Source organism: Aedes albopictus, chromosome 1 (genome assembly GCF_035046485.1).
Source record: "Aedes albopictus strain Foshan chromosome 1, AalbF5, whole genome shotgun sequence".
Classification (NCBI taxonomy): Eukaryota; Metazoa; Arthropoda; class Insecta; order Diptera; family Culicidae; genus Aedes; species Aedes albopictus.
In genome coordinates, this window is record NC_085136.1 from 190,907,544 (window position 1) to 190,924,043 (window position 16,500).

At 45.5% G+C, this 16,500-nt stretch overlaps 2 protein-coding genes across 3 annotated transcripts in view; one reads left to right on the forward strand and one right to left on the reverse strand.

Moving 5' to 3' along the window:
• The window catches only part of LOC115257165 (hemicentin-1), a 499,013-nt gene that overhangs the window by 57,175 nt on the left and 425,338 nt on the right, over window positions 1-16,500 (reverse strand). For both annotated transcript variants that reach the window (XM_062846043.1, XM_062846044.1), the window contains one exon: window positions 12,360-12,519. In XM_062846043.1, coding sequence (XP_062702027.1) covers window positions 12,360-12,519 — 160 coding nt within the window. The remainder of the gene's footprint in view (window positions 1-12,359; window positions 12,520-16,500) is intronic.
• LOC134285403 (uncharacterized) lies at window positions 702-6,327 on the forward strand. Its single transcript, XM_062846045.1, has 3 exons — window positions 702-1,007; window positions 1,066-1,133; window positions 1,196-6,327. The coding sequence occupies exon 3, from the start codon at window positions 3,752-3,754 to the stop codon at window positions 5,405-5,407; it is 1,656 nt and encodes a 551-aa protein (XP_062702029.1). The 5' UTR covers window positions 702-1,007; window positions 1,066-1,133; window positions 1,196-3,751; the 3' UTR covers window positions 5,408-6,327.

The following is a 16,500-nucleotide window of genomic DNA, read 5'->3' on the forward strand; positions in this document are numbered from 1 at the left end:
ATATAAATTAGCGATAGTTGATGAGTTATTTCAAATTTTATGTTTCTCCGTTTTGACCCAATCTCACCCCCAGACCCATTGTCACCCCCATCGACGGTAGTAGATGAAACCAGTTTATTGGCAGCCTATTTATTGCACCCATAAACAAACAGAAACGCTCCATAGAAAATCAAAAAGCGGTCCATAAATAATGAACATATGTTCCATGAAAATGTACAATGTTACCCATATATAATTGAAAACGTTCCATACTTTATAGAAAATGTACCGATAAAACATAAAATTTTCATATTAAAAGTGCAATTTTATACGAACAAATAATACTGAAATTCTTCATTCTAAAACGCAAATGCTCCATAATAAAATGCAAATGCTCCATAGAAAATTAAAATTGTACCCATAGTAAATTGAATATTGCTCCATAGAAAATTTAAATTGCACCATAAAAAATTGAAATTGCACCATAGAAAATAGATAAATGCTCCATAAGTATTATCGAATTGCACCATACAAAATATGAATTGCTCCGTGAAAAATTTAAAATTCGCCATAGATAGCATATTGTCGTAATTTAAATTCGGCAGTGGGGAATTGCTTTACGTTGCACCATTTTAGTGGTGCAGATGTTTAAAGTTATGGAGAATTTCAATTTTTTTTATGGAGCAAATCATATTTTATATGGTGCGTTTGATAATACTTATTGTTGCCAACGCTGGCAGCACTGGGAATTTGAACGGTGAACCGTTCTGCGATACCCCCCGATCTTATCCTACGCGCAGCGAATGACATCGACCTTGCGTAGTCTACGTGCGTAACGATTGTCAGGGGGCAGCATAGGATGTCAAAATGATAGAATGGCAAAACTATGGAGAAATCTGAAAGTCATTGTCGTAAGAATCTCTGAAAAAGTGAATTTCTAAATTAGGCAAAAATTATTTCTTGAAGTATTATTCCACGTTTGAAGCAGAAGTCGGTTTTGCTTTTCACACCGATTTGAGTTCCTGGCAGTAAGTTTGAAATGAATTAGATTTGATTAAGATTGTAAACAACATCAAATTGGTATAGGTATATATCCGCATCTGAATTGTAACCTCCAAGTCGGGCGAAGGCTGAGTTGGCACTTTCAGAAGTTTGTAAGTTGATGCAATTATACTACTAAATAGCAAATGACTGTATTCCCTTCTATGATTACTAGGCTAACACTCGCCAATAACGCCAACGGTACAGATCTAGGTTGTTCAATTTAGTTCAGGGTGAAAAGAAGGGCGACCAAATTGTAAGTACAATGAGTTTGTATCTAAACCTTTATTAATAAAGCTCCATTTAGCTTTAAGATATACGGCACATCCAAACCAAGTGCGTTTTCTATAAAGAGGTCCGAATTCGAAAACCAACAAGCTTAAAGAATTTGCTTTACAACCGGAGGAGAAGATGCCAGAAACAGATCGGTTCGACTGCAAACTCTGCCGGAGGTCAAATAATGTGGACGATATGGTCTTCTGTGCGGTGTGCCAGGAATGGTATCACTACCAATGCGTGGGAGTAACATCAGCGGTGGCTAACGAGAGCTGGATGTGCGCACGATGTGCAGCTTTGCCGTCGTCTACAAGGATCGGTGATCTATTTGGAAGCGATCCTGCATTTCCGGCTACCATCGTCAACGTCCCACCAGCAAGCATCGCTGGATCATCGTCGAGCGCACCTGTGACTTCGTCCGAGCTTCCGCTCGTAACAAACGCTGGACTACCGCTGGCCACATCGGCGGCATCGTTAATTGTACCGTCGGCTGTACCTCCTGGAGTGGTGCCGCCTGCCGTCGCTGGGCCCTCCGGATGGGTACCTGCAACGACAACTACGACTAACTATGGCCAATCTCTGCTGACGGAACAGGCGCGAGCAAGCCTGCAATGGGTTCAAGACCATCGCGCATTCCTGGAGCAGCAGTTGGAGGAGAGTCATAGGAAGGATCTGGAGAGGAAGAAGACACTGCTGGGACAGCTCACGAACAACGCCTTGCAAAGTGTTATCAGCGGGGCTGCATCAAACAGCTTCAACGAGCAGCCCGCCGCGATCGGCGGGGTCGACAATGTCGGAGGCTGGCTGGGAAGGATGATCGGCGAGATGGAAAATCTGTCAGTCACACCAGCGAGTGCGGGGCCACAGATGACAGCATCCGTTACACCCGTACTCAACAGTTCCACACCGACGACTACGGGTCATGGTAGTCAGTATGTATTCGAACCATCTCTTTCATCACTGCTGCTGGGAGTACCCAGTAGTATGTCGAAGGTTTCCACAGGTTCGGTGTCTGAAGGTCAGTATAGTACGATGCCATCTATTCCTCTGTATGGGTACTCGCCACCTGGGGCGGATTATTCTCGGCAAATCAGTGGCTATCCAATCCGCAGTCAGGTGTCTTTAATGAGTTCGGGGAATGCCAATCTGACTAACGTTGTAACGGCCTGCCCGACGGTTCCAACAGCATCAATTCCGCAGGCACAGATTTACGGCGGGCTACCAGTGAATGCAAGTGCATCCAGAACACATCCGAATCCTATCGTATCGCAATCCCCATGGGCGGGTATTATCCAGTGAATTCGCCTCAAGCACTCCCGTTACAGTACCCAGTAGGTCCAACGCAGCAGCAGTTGTTGGCGAGACAAGTTATGCCGAGAGATCTCCCGCCGTTCCGAGGGGATCCTGAGGATTGGCCGCTGTTCTTCAGTGCATACACCAATTCGACGGCCGCATGCGGATACACCAACGTGGAAAATTTAGCTCGGCTTCAACGAGCGCTGCAAGGTAAAGCATTCGATGCAGTGAAAAGCCGTTTGCTTCTTCCAGCGTGCGTCCTTCAAGTCATGTCCACCCTATACATGTTGTACGGAAGACCGGAACTGATCATCCAAACATTATTGGACAAAGTTCACGAGACTCCTGCGCCAAAGGCGGACAGATTGGAAACGCTGATCACCTTCGGCATGGCGGTTCAAAACCTGTGTGACCATATTGAGGCGACTGGGCAAATGGCACATCTGTGTAACCCAGTTCTACTGCGGGAACTGGTGGGCAAGATTCCCGCTCAGCAACGCCTTAACTGGGTGCTGTACAAACAACAGTTTGGTTCCAACAATGCCAGCCTGACCGCAACGCTGAGCCTGCGCTAGGGTCAACTAGGCGAGCCTCTAGCCAGCAAGACTCGACTCGGTTGGTCGGTCTATGGTCATACAACTGAAGGAGAAAAGGTTTCCAACTTCACGCTGCATGTTTGCGAGTGCCAGCAAGAATACCAGGGGGACCGGGATCTTCATGATATTGTCAAGCGACATTTCACGGTGGAAAGCGCTGGTGTTTCGGCTGACAAGGGACCAGAATCAGAGGAGGACAAACGTGCCCATCGCATTCTTGAGGAGACGACGAAACGCGTTTCAAATAGGTTTGAGACTGGCCTGTTGTGGCGCCACGACCATGTTGAATTTCCAAACAGTTTTCCCATGGCAATGCGGCGATTAGAATGTTTCGAGCGAAGAATGAAGAAGGATCCTGAACTTCAAGCAAGCGTGCAGCAGCAGATCAACGAATACTTGGAGAACAACTATATCCACGAGGTGACACAGGAGGAAATGGAATCCACGGACCCTCGAAGGGTATGGCACTTGCCGCTAGGTGCCGTGAGAAATCCTAAGAAGCCAGGAAAATTCGACTCGTATGGGACGCTGCGGCGAAAGTAGGTGATGTTTCGTTCAATTCCATGCTCCTCAAAGGACCGGACCTGCTGACCCCTCTCGCTTCTGTGCTGTGCAAGTTTCGCGAACGACCAGTCGCTGTGTGCGGGGATCTTAAACAGATGTTCCATCAGTTCAGAATTCGCCAGGAAGACACACACAGTCAACGCTTCCTCTACAGAGAGCATCCATCGCGTTCGGTCAAGACGTTTGTGATGGATGTCGGTACCTTTGGAGCCACATGTTCCCCCTGCCAGGCCCAATACATAAAGAATCTTAACGCGAAGGAACACGAAGCGGACTTCCCGGAAGCAGCGCAGGCGATCCAAAAGAAGCACTATGTCGACGATTATCTCGACAGCTTCGACACGGAAGAAAGGGCGATCAAGGTCGCGCTCGAAGTGAAAGAAGTTCATGCACGTGGAGGTTTCTGCATCCGGAATTGGCATTCTAACTCGAATGCACTTCTAAAACGGGTCGGGGAACCCAAAGGAACCCAACCAAAGGCCATCAGCATCGATTCGGAGGGCGAAGCAGAAAGAGTTTTGGGTCTCTTATGGCTACCAGAAGAAGACGTCATTGCCTTTGCTAACGATCAACAGCTGGATGGAGTTATACCGACGAAACGAAATATCCTGCGATGTGTCATGAGCCTGTTTGACTCGCAGGGTATCCTGTCACATATAACGATCCAGGGACGGATGATCATCCAGGACACCTGGTGCAATCAGATCCAATGGGACGAAGAGGTCGCAGAGGCTATTCGTAGGCGCTGGCTCCGATGGACAAAACTGTTCGATGATGTCGGCCGGATGAGGCTTCACAGACCATACTTTCCTGGTTATTCCACTGCTGAGGTCGGCTCGATAGAGCTGCATGTTTTCACTGACGCAAGTGAGGAAGCATACGCCTGCGCGGCCTATTTTCGGGCCACGATAATGGGAAAGGTGCGCATTACGTTGGTGATGGCCAAGGCGAAAGTAGCGCCATTGAAATCACTGTCAATACCACGTCTTGAATTGATGGCAGCCCTTCTCGGAGCTAGACTAGCTGAAGCGGTGAAAGAATATCATACTTTTTCAATTGACCGCCGTGTGATGTGGACAGACTCGAAGACAACATTAGCTTGGATCCAATCACAACATCGCCGCTACCGGCAATTCGTGGCGTTCCGTGTGGGAGAAATCCTAGATAAAACCGAAGCTACCGAATGGAGATACGTTCCTACGCAGCATAACCCAGCCGACGATGCAACCAAGTGGGGTAAGGGACCCAGCACAGATATAACGTCACGTTGGTTTCGCGGGCCCGACTTTCTGTACAGTCCGGAATCAGAATGGCCGGAGCAAAGGTCTACGCAGTCTTTAGAAACGGATGAAGAATTGCGGCCCTGCATGGTGCATCGAGAGAAGCCAGTTGAGGATGTCTACCAGATCGACAACTTTTCTAAGTGGGAACGTTTGTTAAGAGCAGCAGCTTACGTCCATCGATACATCGCGAACTGTTACCACAGAAGCAAGAAGCAGGAACTGGTCACGGGATTCTTACTCCAGGAAGAGCTGCAGAATGCGGAGAACAGCCTGTGGCGGTCAGTGCAGGCATCCGTTTACCCGGACGAAGTAGCTGTGCTGAAATTAGTAGAAGGGGATCAGAAGAAGCAGATTGGAAAGACTAACCTATAAGCTGTCTCCGTTCCTGGATGAACACGGCGTTATGCGGGTGGATAGCCGTATTGGTGCCGTTCCGTACGTCATGTACGATTTCAAATTTCCCATCATCCTGCCGCGCGACCACCACCTGACTAAGCTGATCATCGACTGGTATCACCACCGGTATCTGCACGCCAATCACGCCACAGTACTTAACGAAGTTCGTCAGCGGTTCCACGTCTCCAGTCTTCGCACGGTAATACGACAAGTAATCAAGGAGTGCCAGACTTGCAAGATAGCCAAAGCAGCTCCACTACCACCAAGGATGGCTCCCCTTCCAGCGGCACGCCTAGCGGCCATGGCACGACCGTTCTCCTACGTCGGGCTGGATTACTTTGGACCTATCCAGGTCCGGATCGGGCGCAGCTGCGTTAAACGTTGGATGGCCTTGTTTACGTGCCTCACCGTGAGAGCCGTACACCTGGAGGTAGTTCATTCCCTCTCTACAGAATCGTGCAAGATGGCAGTCCGTCGATTTGTAGCGCGTCGTGGGTCACCCCTTGAGATTCGCTCAGACAACGGCACAAATTTTCAGGGAGCCAGCCGCGAGTTAAGGGATCAGATTACAGCGATCGATCAACAGTTGGCGGAAACCTTTACCAACTCGAACACGAAATGGATCTTTAATCCTCCATCCGCACCACACTTTGGCGGTTCATGGGAGCGACTCGTAAGGTCCGTCAAGGTGGCACTCGGCTCATTGTGCAGCGAAAGGAACCCGGATGAAGAGACATTGTTGACGGTCATTACTGAAGCCGAGTCTATAGTGAACTCCAGACCGTTAACCAATATTCCGTTAGAGAGCGTCGACCAGGAGGCCTTGACGCCAAACCATTTTATATTGTTAAGCTCCAGTGGAATCACTCAACCTCTTACAGAACTGGCGGAACCGACAAAAGCCACTCGTACGAATTGAAACATGGCCAGACAGCTCGTCGATCAATTCTGGCGTCGATGGATCAACGAGTACCTTCCGACGATTGCCATCAGAAGTGAGTGATTCGACGAAGCCGAGAAGTTAAGAGTGAACGACCTTGTGCTGCTTGTGAACGAAGGCCAGCGCAACGGATGGTTGAGAGGCCGGGTTGTCGCGGTCAATCCAGGGAGTGATGGTCGCATTCGCCAGGCTACAGTTCAGACAGCTAAAGGGATATTCCGGCGTCCGGTGAGCAAGCTGGCAGTGCTCCAGGTGCAGGACGATAGTAACACAGATGTAGCGGAGCCACTGGTGCGTTACGGGTCGGGGGATGTTGCCAACGCTGGCAGCACTGGGAATTTGAACGGTGAACCGTTCTGCGATACCCCCCGATCTTATCCTACGCGCAGCGAATGACATCGACCTTGCGTAGTCTACGTGCGTAACGATTGTCAGGGGGCAGCATAGGATGTCAAAATGATAGAATGGCAAAACTATAGAGAAATCTGAAAGTCATTGTCGTAAGAATCTCTGAAAAAGTGAATTTCTAAATTAGGCAAAAATTATTTCTTGAAGTATTATTCCACGTTTGAAGCAGAAGTCGGTTTTGCTTTTCACACCGATTTGAGTTCCTGGCAGTAAGTTTGAAATGAATTAAATTTGATTAAGATTGTAAACAACATCAAATTGGTATAGGTATATATCCGCATCTGAATTGTAACCTCCAAGTCGGGCGAAGGCTGAGTTGGCACTTTCAGAAGTTTGTAAGTTGACGCAATTATATTACTAAATAGCAAATGACTGTATTCCCTTCTATGATTACTAGGCTAACACTCGCCAATAACGCCAACGGTACAGATCTAGGTTGTTCAATTTAGTTCAGGGTGAAAAGAAGGGCGACCAAATTGTAAGTACAATGAGTTTGTATCTAAACCTTTATTAATAAAGCTCCATTTAGCTTTAAGATATACGGCACATCCAAACCAAGTGCGTTTTCTATAAAGAGGTCCGAATTCGAAAACCAACACTTATGGAGCATTATCCTCCAGAAATGCCGTGAATACCAGGTCCCAACGCATCACCTGTTCATCGACTTCAAAGCGGCATACGACAGTATCGACCACACAGTGACTTCTGCGCAACAAAAACCTGCGCCGCCGTGACTCTTCGGTGAAAAGTGTGTTACTTGGGCATCGCCCTGGAAGGTGTTATGCGACGAGCCGGGCTCAACAGCCGGGGTACGATCTTCACGAAATTCAGCCAATTTGTCTGTTTTGCGGATGACATGGATATTATTGCCAGAACATTTGGAACGGTGGCAGAACTGTACACCCGCCTGAAACGCGAAGCAGAAAAGGTCGAACTGGTGGTGAATGCGACTAAGACAAAGTACATGCTGGTAAGTGGGACTGAGCGAAACAGGACAAGCCTTGGTAACAATGTTACGATAGACGGGGATACTTTCGAGGTGGTAGAAGAATTCGTCTACCTCGGTTCCTTGCTAACGGCTGACAATAACGTGAGCCGTGAAATACGAAGGCGCATCATCAGTGGAAGTCGTGCCTACTATGGGCTCCAGAAGAAACTGCGGTCAAAAAAGATTCACCCCCGCACCAAATGTACCATGTACAAGACGTTAATAAGACCGGTGGTTCTCTACGGACACGAGACATGGACCATGCTCGAGGAGGACCTGCTAGCACTCGGAGTTTTCGAGCGACGGGTGCTAAGGACGATCTTTGGCGGCGTGCAGGAGAATGGTGTGTGGCGGAGAAGGATGAACCACGAGCTCGCTGCACTTTACGGCGAACACAGTATCCAGAAAGTGGCCAAAGCTGGAAGGATACGGTGGGCAGGGCATGTTGCAAGAATGCCGGAAAACAACCCTGCAAAGATGGTGTTTGCTAACCATCCGGTTGGTACAAGAAGGCGTGGAGCGTAGAGAGCACGATGGGTGGACCAGGTGGAGCGTGATCTGGCGAGTGTTGGGCGTGACCGACGTTGGAGAGCTGCAGCTGCAAATCGAGTATTATGGCGGCAAATTGTTGATTCAGTATTATCATGAATTTGATGTTAACTAAATAAATGAATGAATGTTCAATCTTTAGGAAGCGCTTTTTGAATTTCTATGGAACATTTGTAATTTGTTATACATAGTCACAATAACCTTTTGCCCAGTTTATTACCTAAATGGATTCCAAGGTTGTTGGAGAGGTCAATTGATGGCGGCTTTATGATTCTTTTACTGAGCTTCAAGGGACTTTTAGAGGTGTTGCAAAATGATTCAGTTGCTTTTTGGTGAGTTTCAGGGAATCTCTGGAGGTTCAAGAAAAGTTTATAGAAGTCTTAGGTGAATTATTGCAGGTGTTACAAGGCAGGGGAAGAGAGGTCCCTAGTATTTATTCATAAGTGAACTTTCCACACATCAATGTGGACTTACAACCCTTGGAAGCTCCCCCTGTTAGTGCACCAGAACAGGTTGCTCAAGCACAATAATCCTAGACGTGGTGGGAGTTCAGCAGTGAGTCCTGCTGATACTCTTTAGAAATTGTACACATTCGGAAGCAAGCATCGTACACTGTAGCAAGGCACCGCCTTCAGAAGTACCTCAGCTCAGATAGGAGTATCTCCGGAACATCAGGAAGGATGCCAATAATTTCCTGATTATTATCCTGACTTTAAACGATATGGGCTAATGTCGTGGACCGTCCCATAAAACCCTATCAACTATCGAGGACTAGATCAAGGCCTTACAATACGTTCTCGCCCTGTATCCAGTATAGCCTACTGACTCAGTAGAATTAGGTTCAGATTAACACTCCTGGTTAGCACTGATGCGGACAGGAACGCCCTACTGTGGTGCAGCAGAAGATCTTTGAAATGTTCTCTCATTATGACACAAATTCGTAGGATATCGCCCGCTATGGAAAGAAAGCCAGGTTTCCTGGTGACAAATGAGGAACTAATCGTGATAGCAAAGTCGCCATTAAGGCGGCCATCAAAACTGTCACACGTGACGTGAAGAACACGTTCAATAGAGTCCGCTGAGCCACCATCAAGAGCGCCACACACCACCCGGGATAACCTATGCCGGAACAGCTCGGCAATAGTCTCCAGAAAGCGAAAGTTGCTTGCGACGGTAGTGGTATGCATTTCTAGACGATGGTTCTTCATCATCTCTGATTGAGGCAGAAGTAGACAACCTTCTGTCAAGACGGTAATAATCAGGTCTCTCAAACGTCACAAAGGTAGTACAGGCGAACTAAAGGCATCCAAAACTGATAGCGAATGGTGCATCTATGAAACACACACTGTTGGTTCAGATTTGTGAAAAGCGTAAACATTCATGTGCAATCAGCAGAAAACGACTCCGCCATGTTCGACCTGTCCTTACAGTTTGTAGTTATTGAAAAGCAACTCACAACCGGCCTCCACAATCTGAAGATTATACGAGACCACAAGAAAAGTCAAAGGATTGCGGATAGTTTCCCCATAGCAGTTTGGCGAATGCAATGGTGGCTCCAGGGAGGAAGTGGGTCCTTTAGAGAAATTTCATGGATCACATAGCTGCACACGGTAAAAAAGAATATGCACAATGCATCATTTCTGTAGAGATACAGTCAACGAAGATGAGTCGCATATGGTACTTGTCACTGTACCTTATTTTTTTTTTATTTTGTAGCTGTTGAATTACATTCTTAACTTTTTACTCTGCGAAGAATTGGTTGATTTGCATCATCTGTCATGACGATGCGACCATTTCTTTCTCTCTAGCTTTCTCTGTATTCATTCTAGGCACCGTAATTCCGTGCGTCACTTGAGTGCATGTTTGAAGTGCTGCTTCCGCCTTCCGGTAATGTCATGTTGATCCGTCCAAAGTCCCGTATCCTTATTTTCGAACATTCAGCTCGTGACACAAAGTTTTTTGTGGATAGGATTTTTGGATAACCAAGAATGTTCCAATTCACCGTATTATAGGGTGACAATGGGTATTATCGGCAAGTTTGTTCTCTTCGTCATGGGGGGTTTTTGTCAGCCAAATTGCCTGAAACTTGGCCATATAATTCAGCTTAGTTGGGAAGGATTTGAGACCAACTCTGAGTTCAATAGGTTTCAAAAAAAAAAACCCCAAAGACGAAGAGAACAAAACGACCGAGAACAGGTAATTTCCCCTATATCTTGAAAAAGCTTTAGTCATTGTTTCGCAATTTTGTGTGAATGATGAAGACTATACAGTTACATTATCTGAACTCATAAACAATTCGGATTACATATCAAATCCCAAAACGATTCTTCAAGCATCTTTTGTTCTTTTTCATACGGTTGAGAGTCAAATCACCCGGGATACGTCAAATCCGCAAAAATGGCAGCCCCAAAGGGTCAAACAGCAACCAAACAATACGCGACAACTTGCAGAGATTTTTGCTCCTCGCAATATAAGTTATAGGTTTTGCTAACGTTGTGGATTTAAATTCCATACTTCGGCTTGGTGATTGGAATGTATAATGGGGCAACTTGTTTTACTGGAACTTTTTTATACACATCATTATTTACTGTATATGATGTATAGTGATGGCATTATCTTTCCAATAGAAAAATCCCCATTATGCAGGTTTGTTTTTCATCATGAATGTAATGCACATAATTTCCTCTTTATTCGTATTCATACAATTGAAAAATTTCATAATTATAAAGTTGCCAACAGTATAGATACCATTGCATTGGTTACCTGGAAGCATCGATTTTACAGCAGAGTTGTCTTGTTTGAAAACAGCAGCCGCAATCGTCACTGGATTAACTTTGTAAAAAAAAATCGTCAATCAATCCAGGGAACGCAGCTCAGCGTGAAATTACATAATTTTTCAATCTGATTCGCAACAATCGTCCAAACAAATTAACAGTCAATTGAGAGACAACCCAAAACGTTCAGATGGATTATTCGATTAAACACAATTCACGTTTCTGTGCGGATAGCGTGTACGAATGTGCGCAATCATTAGACTGGTCAGAGACTAAGAGATGAATCCTGTTCCAGGGCACTGTTATGCCAAAAACTCGTCTCCCCTCCCTGACGATAAACTACCGAAGTTATAATTTCTTCTGTATAAAAATAATTGTTTCTCAACTAGAGAATTCTAGACCAGTCTAATAATCAACCTCAACAGAGCTACGGGCGTGATGGAAAGACTAAATTTTCCGTTCGGCACATATCCGTTCCCGGTATGTTTGGCGGAAACTGCAACCGTTCATCAACCATTTTTCGATTGCCACTGATGAAGCCGATATTTAAATTGGATAAACGCTTGGATTGTTTCTACGCGAGTGGGCGATATGTTTTGACACTTTAATTATTGCCAAGAGTCGTATCAATTGGTGCCGCACAAAGAATGTGTTGTTTTTTTAGTTTTTAAATATTCAAGGTGAATATGAGAGAAAAAAATATTTGGAAACTTCTATATGCTTGGTATTGTGTTAGCAATAATTCGCAATAGTCCATGTGAAATACAGTTCAAGTCGGCTTCTTGGACTCAATTCGTTGCAGCGACGGCGAAACATCCAGCAATCTACGTTCATTGTGAAGTTGCTTCACGGCAAAATTGATGCACCCTCTCTTCTGTCACGAATCAACTTCCGAGCTATGGAGAGGCAACTAAGGTCTTCGGCTTAGTTGTTAACTGAATTTCACAGAACAGCCTACGGCTTCTACGAACCATTAACTGCGTGCGTTCGAACCTTTTCGTTACTCGATGAGATATTTGTTTTTAGTGAAAGTTCTAGATGTTTTAAGAGAAAAGTGTCAAATTCCAGTTCGCTATAGTTTTTAGTTTAAATATTCATGTAGACTTAAGTCAGATGAATTAAAAAAATAAATAAATAAATTATAAGAATTACATAAATGTTCTAATGTTAATAAATGATATATAACTGTAGAAAATTTGCATGACCTGTCGAACTATCTAGTCTTGCAAAACTCTAGTATACTAGGCACAAATAAACTTAAATACTTACACCGGACACGCAGTTCGACTTGGTTGCTGGTCCCCCGACCTTCTGTGTTGGCTGCCTTACAGGTGTATTCTCCTGCCAGATTTCGTGAAACACCTTGCAAAGCTAGCGAGTGGTCTGATAGAATGATTCCGGCTGTGACATTGTGGTGTAGTTCATTACCCTGTGAATAAAAAGAAATGCATACTTATCCATCAGCTATTGGTGTTATTTATTCATTGTCATATAGGTAATTTGTGATAGAAGATTGTTCAACGATTCCGGTATAATTGAGATTGATCTAAACTTAAGAGGTTGCATACTACGAAAGCGCCAAACTTAATTGAAGTCAATTAAATTAACAAAAAATGTAACCTTTAAAAACAGTCCCTTTTCATATAGATTATTAAAGATGGTAGATTATTATTATTCACTGAGATGATCTGCTGATCAGATACCCATGAGTGATTCTCGGGTTATGTGGGTTTCGACCTACTAAAAATCCATTTTCTTTCTTCCTTACCTTCACGGTACGCCCTTTTAGGGATGACTTCGAGAAGGGGGGGATCGTACATGTGAACATTCTAATGGTATGCGTCCCACCAGCTACCGCTTGAAGTTGATCACTCTCTCCTGGAGGCTCGAGTCCTGACTAGTACTTAGACTACCCTTTGAACTCAAGCTCCTCGATAGAGAGGAGGAGCCAACTCAACTAGCTATTTTTTGGCTCGCCATTTTCTCTGTAGTTCAAGTATAATTACAGAAACCACGGAAGTAACGGAATCCCACTTGTCAGCCCCCATACACATCCTTTAAACAAGGTTGTCAGGCGTAATAACTCAACCACATACCTCCTGCATACTCGACCTTTGCTTCACAAAACGTGGACATTCAAAGAGCACATGCTCCGCAGTCTCGTCGTAGTCTGACCATTCCGGACATGCGGAGGAGCCTGCGTGTCCGAATCTGTGCAGATACTACCTTAAGCACCCATGGCCTGACAGAGATTGTGTCAAGTGAAAGTTCACCTCTTGATGGGGGCTGCTCGTCCACTAAGACACGCTCGGAATGAGTTTGTGTGACCACCTACTCTTGCTGGAGGAATCCCAGTCTATCTTTCCTTTCAACTTCGACGATGTTCTGACAATCCGTCTCACGCTTCTTGTATTGCGTCGCTCGAAGCACTCTTCGTCCTCTACCACCACTATTGCTATGGGCATGATGCCCGCTAGCAAGCATACCGAGTCCTTTGAGACCATGTTGTATGCGCTGACCACCCTAATGTATATTAGTCTGTGGGTACTCAAGAGTCGCTTCACGTTTCAGTTCACCAATAGCGGCCTTGCAGCGGCGACATACCGTGGAATGGAGACCGCTAATGTCGCGAGCAGCTTACGCTTACTGGAGATTATTGCCAAGCTATTTGACATTATCTTAGACAGTGCCATTATTGCCATGCTTGCCCTTTTGCAGGCATATCCCACGTGGTGGCTTCCAAACTCCAGCTTATCATCGATCATAATCCCCAATAGCTTCAGTGAGCGATTAGAGCTTATCGGGTACCTGCCTGTTGTTCAGACTTGCGGTTATTCACCATTATCGGCAAAGCCGACCAGCTTTACGCCCGGTGGAAGTTTAAGCCTCAAAACGCCATTATACCCCGCGTTGTTTTAGTACCGGACCCAGGATGGACCCCTGAAGTACCCCCGGTGTCATAGATGAGCATCCTATTCTGGTAGCTATTCTCCAGTATCCGGCATAAGCTAACCGGGACTCCTACGTGGTGTATGGCACATTCGATGGCGGCTAGCTAACACAATCTTCGCATTTTCCACCTCTCTGGAAATTCGCCTCTGTCTAGGCACATCTGCATAGCCTTTTTGAACATGTCAGTGCAAGCCTTGATAACCGTCTTGATGGCTACTGTCGGGATACCGTCCGGACCCGGAGCCTTGTTCAACTTAAGCGACTTCGCTATTGCGATGAGCTCGTCGTTCGTTACCGGGGCGACCTCGCTTTGGCCGGTTTGGCCACGGTATAATCTTCTACCGTGGTGCGGGAACAACGTTTCCACGATCTTCTGCAGCATCTCGGGGGAGCGGTCTGCGTGTGCTGACGCGCCTTCCTTTTTGGCCATTACTCAGGAAACACACCCAAGAAGTCGTGCTGGCTGCCTGGCAGAGATATTCGAATCACGACCGCTTACGCGAGTTAACCTCTTTGTTCAGTGCCAGTTTGGCCATCTTGTACGCAATGTGATCTAAGTACCATGTACGCTCCATTCTACCCTCTTAAGTGCGAGCTCTTTGCAACCTCCTGCTAGCTCTTAGGCAGGATGCGCGAAGTTCTGCGATTTTTGGACACCACCAGTATACCGGTTCGCGTCCATGTCTGGGTAGGGAATTGTCTTGGCATAGCGGCGTCGCATGCACGGCTTACGGTTCCGACAAGACCATCGCTGGATAAATCGTCGGTGTTACGCTCCTTAGGCAATCGCGATACAAATGCCGACTTACCAATGTGCGAGGTCAGCCATCCCCGATGACGGTTGATGACCATCGGCTGCGGCCGTCTACCTCCATGTTCCACCCTGTATCGAATCTCCAAATAGTCACTGTGCGTGTACCCATCGTCGACCCTCCAGTACGAGCATGGGTTACACCTCCCTTCGCTCCTCACATGGGTGGTACGTGCGAGCGAAAGTTCCGATCAATTAAAGAGGCATTCAAATTATTGCACCATAGTAAACATCTGAACGAAGAAGAGCTTATGACCTTCTCAGTCGAAGCTGAATGATACTCCACTTCCTTCCTCTAACATCTGTACTGATAGAGGATTCAGCAGAAGAAGCAGGTTCCCCGAACAATTTCCTGCTAATGACTGAGTGGTGACAGCGCGTCATCGAGAGTCGATACAGAGATTCCTCTAGGGGTAAAGTGGATGTTGATATTGTTGATTCAATACAGCTTTTAAATCCATTTTGAAAGCGTTTGATCCAATAATATCTTCTGACAATAGCTCGTCGGTAAAAATGCTTCAGCAATATCCATCCGCTTCAAGAGATGGTAGTCATCATAGACGAAACTGTCCGGAATTGATGATTACGATGCCCTGGTGTAAAAATCTCTCCTGACCTTCGCGGTCAAGTGATGAAAGTCCATGTCCAGACTTCGTCAGGAGTGTTCCACAGACTAGAAATCAAAGTAACCTTGCTCGATAACCTGCAGTTCTGCAAGAGTTAATCATTACGGGTAGGGGTATTGGAGATCGCGTATCATAGGGGGCCATTCATGAAGTACGTCACTCTCAGAGGGAGGAGGTGGGTTTGTGAAAGTGTATCAAGCAATGTATTAAGCAAATTAACCGTTATGTGGCCGGCAAACTTTTTGCTTTTTTCTACACCGTGTATTTTAAATGGGTGCTGGGTACCCGGGTACTCTGCCGGCCACATAAGGGTTAAGCAATGTTCCAAATAAATTAAGTCTTGATACATTGCATGTGATAAATTTCCAATTAACATTTTTTTTTTGCTGTATAAGAGTTTAAGTAAATTTCCTTCCAAAAGCATTTGCTTCATAAGCTGTTATACAGCTACTTCTGTTGGTAAGGTTATGCGTGCTACTGGTGAGTGTACATACCAACTACTTTTGCATAGCACTTTTATTCCCAAGTAACAACTTAAATTTTATCAAAGTTTTTTAGCGATTCAAAAATCCTAAACATAAAACCATTGATGCCGACTTGAAAATGCTCTCGAGTTCTTGTATGCCTCAATAAGCCCACGTTCTGGCTAGTTGGCCCAGTCTTATTAGGGTCTACAGGACTTCGTATGCAAACCGGCTTAGGATTTTGGGTTGTATCATAGTTTTATCAATCTTCTAAATAAAACCATCTTCTGACTTGTCAAATAATTGTTTTGATTATTTTTCACTCTCAATGTTCGATCGTCAGAATTAATTATGCTTGGTGTTTATCCAGCCATCAATTGGAAAGATGCAGATATGGAATTCAGATTTGTTTTCCTATATTTAATACATGTCAGGATCCTCCTCCTGCTCGGGGAGACATGCCACGGAAAATTTATGGTGAATGTGACTGTGATAATGACAAAAACTAAGTGCGCCACACAAACTATGCGTAATTTGGAAGTTAAATGCATTTAATT

Coding starts and splice junctions, on each gene's coding strand:
- LOC134285403 (XM_062846045.1), top strand. CDS start 3,752: ATGCTCCTCAAAGGACCGGACCTGCTGACCCCTCTCGCTTCTGTGCTG.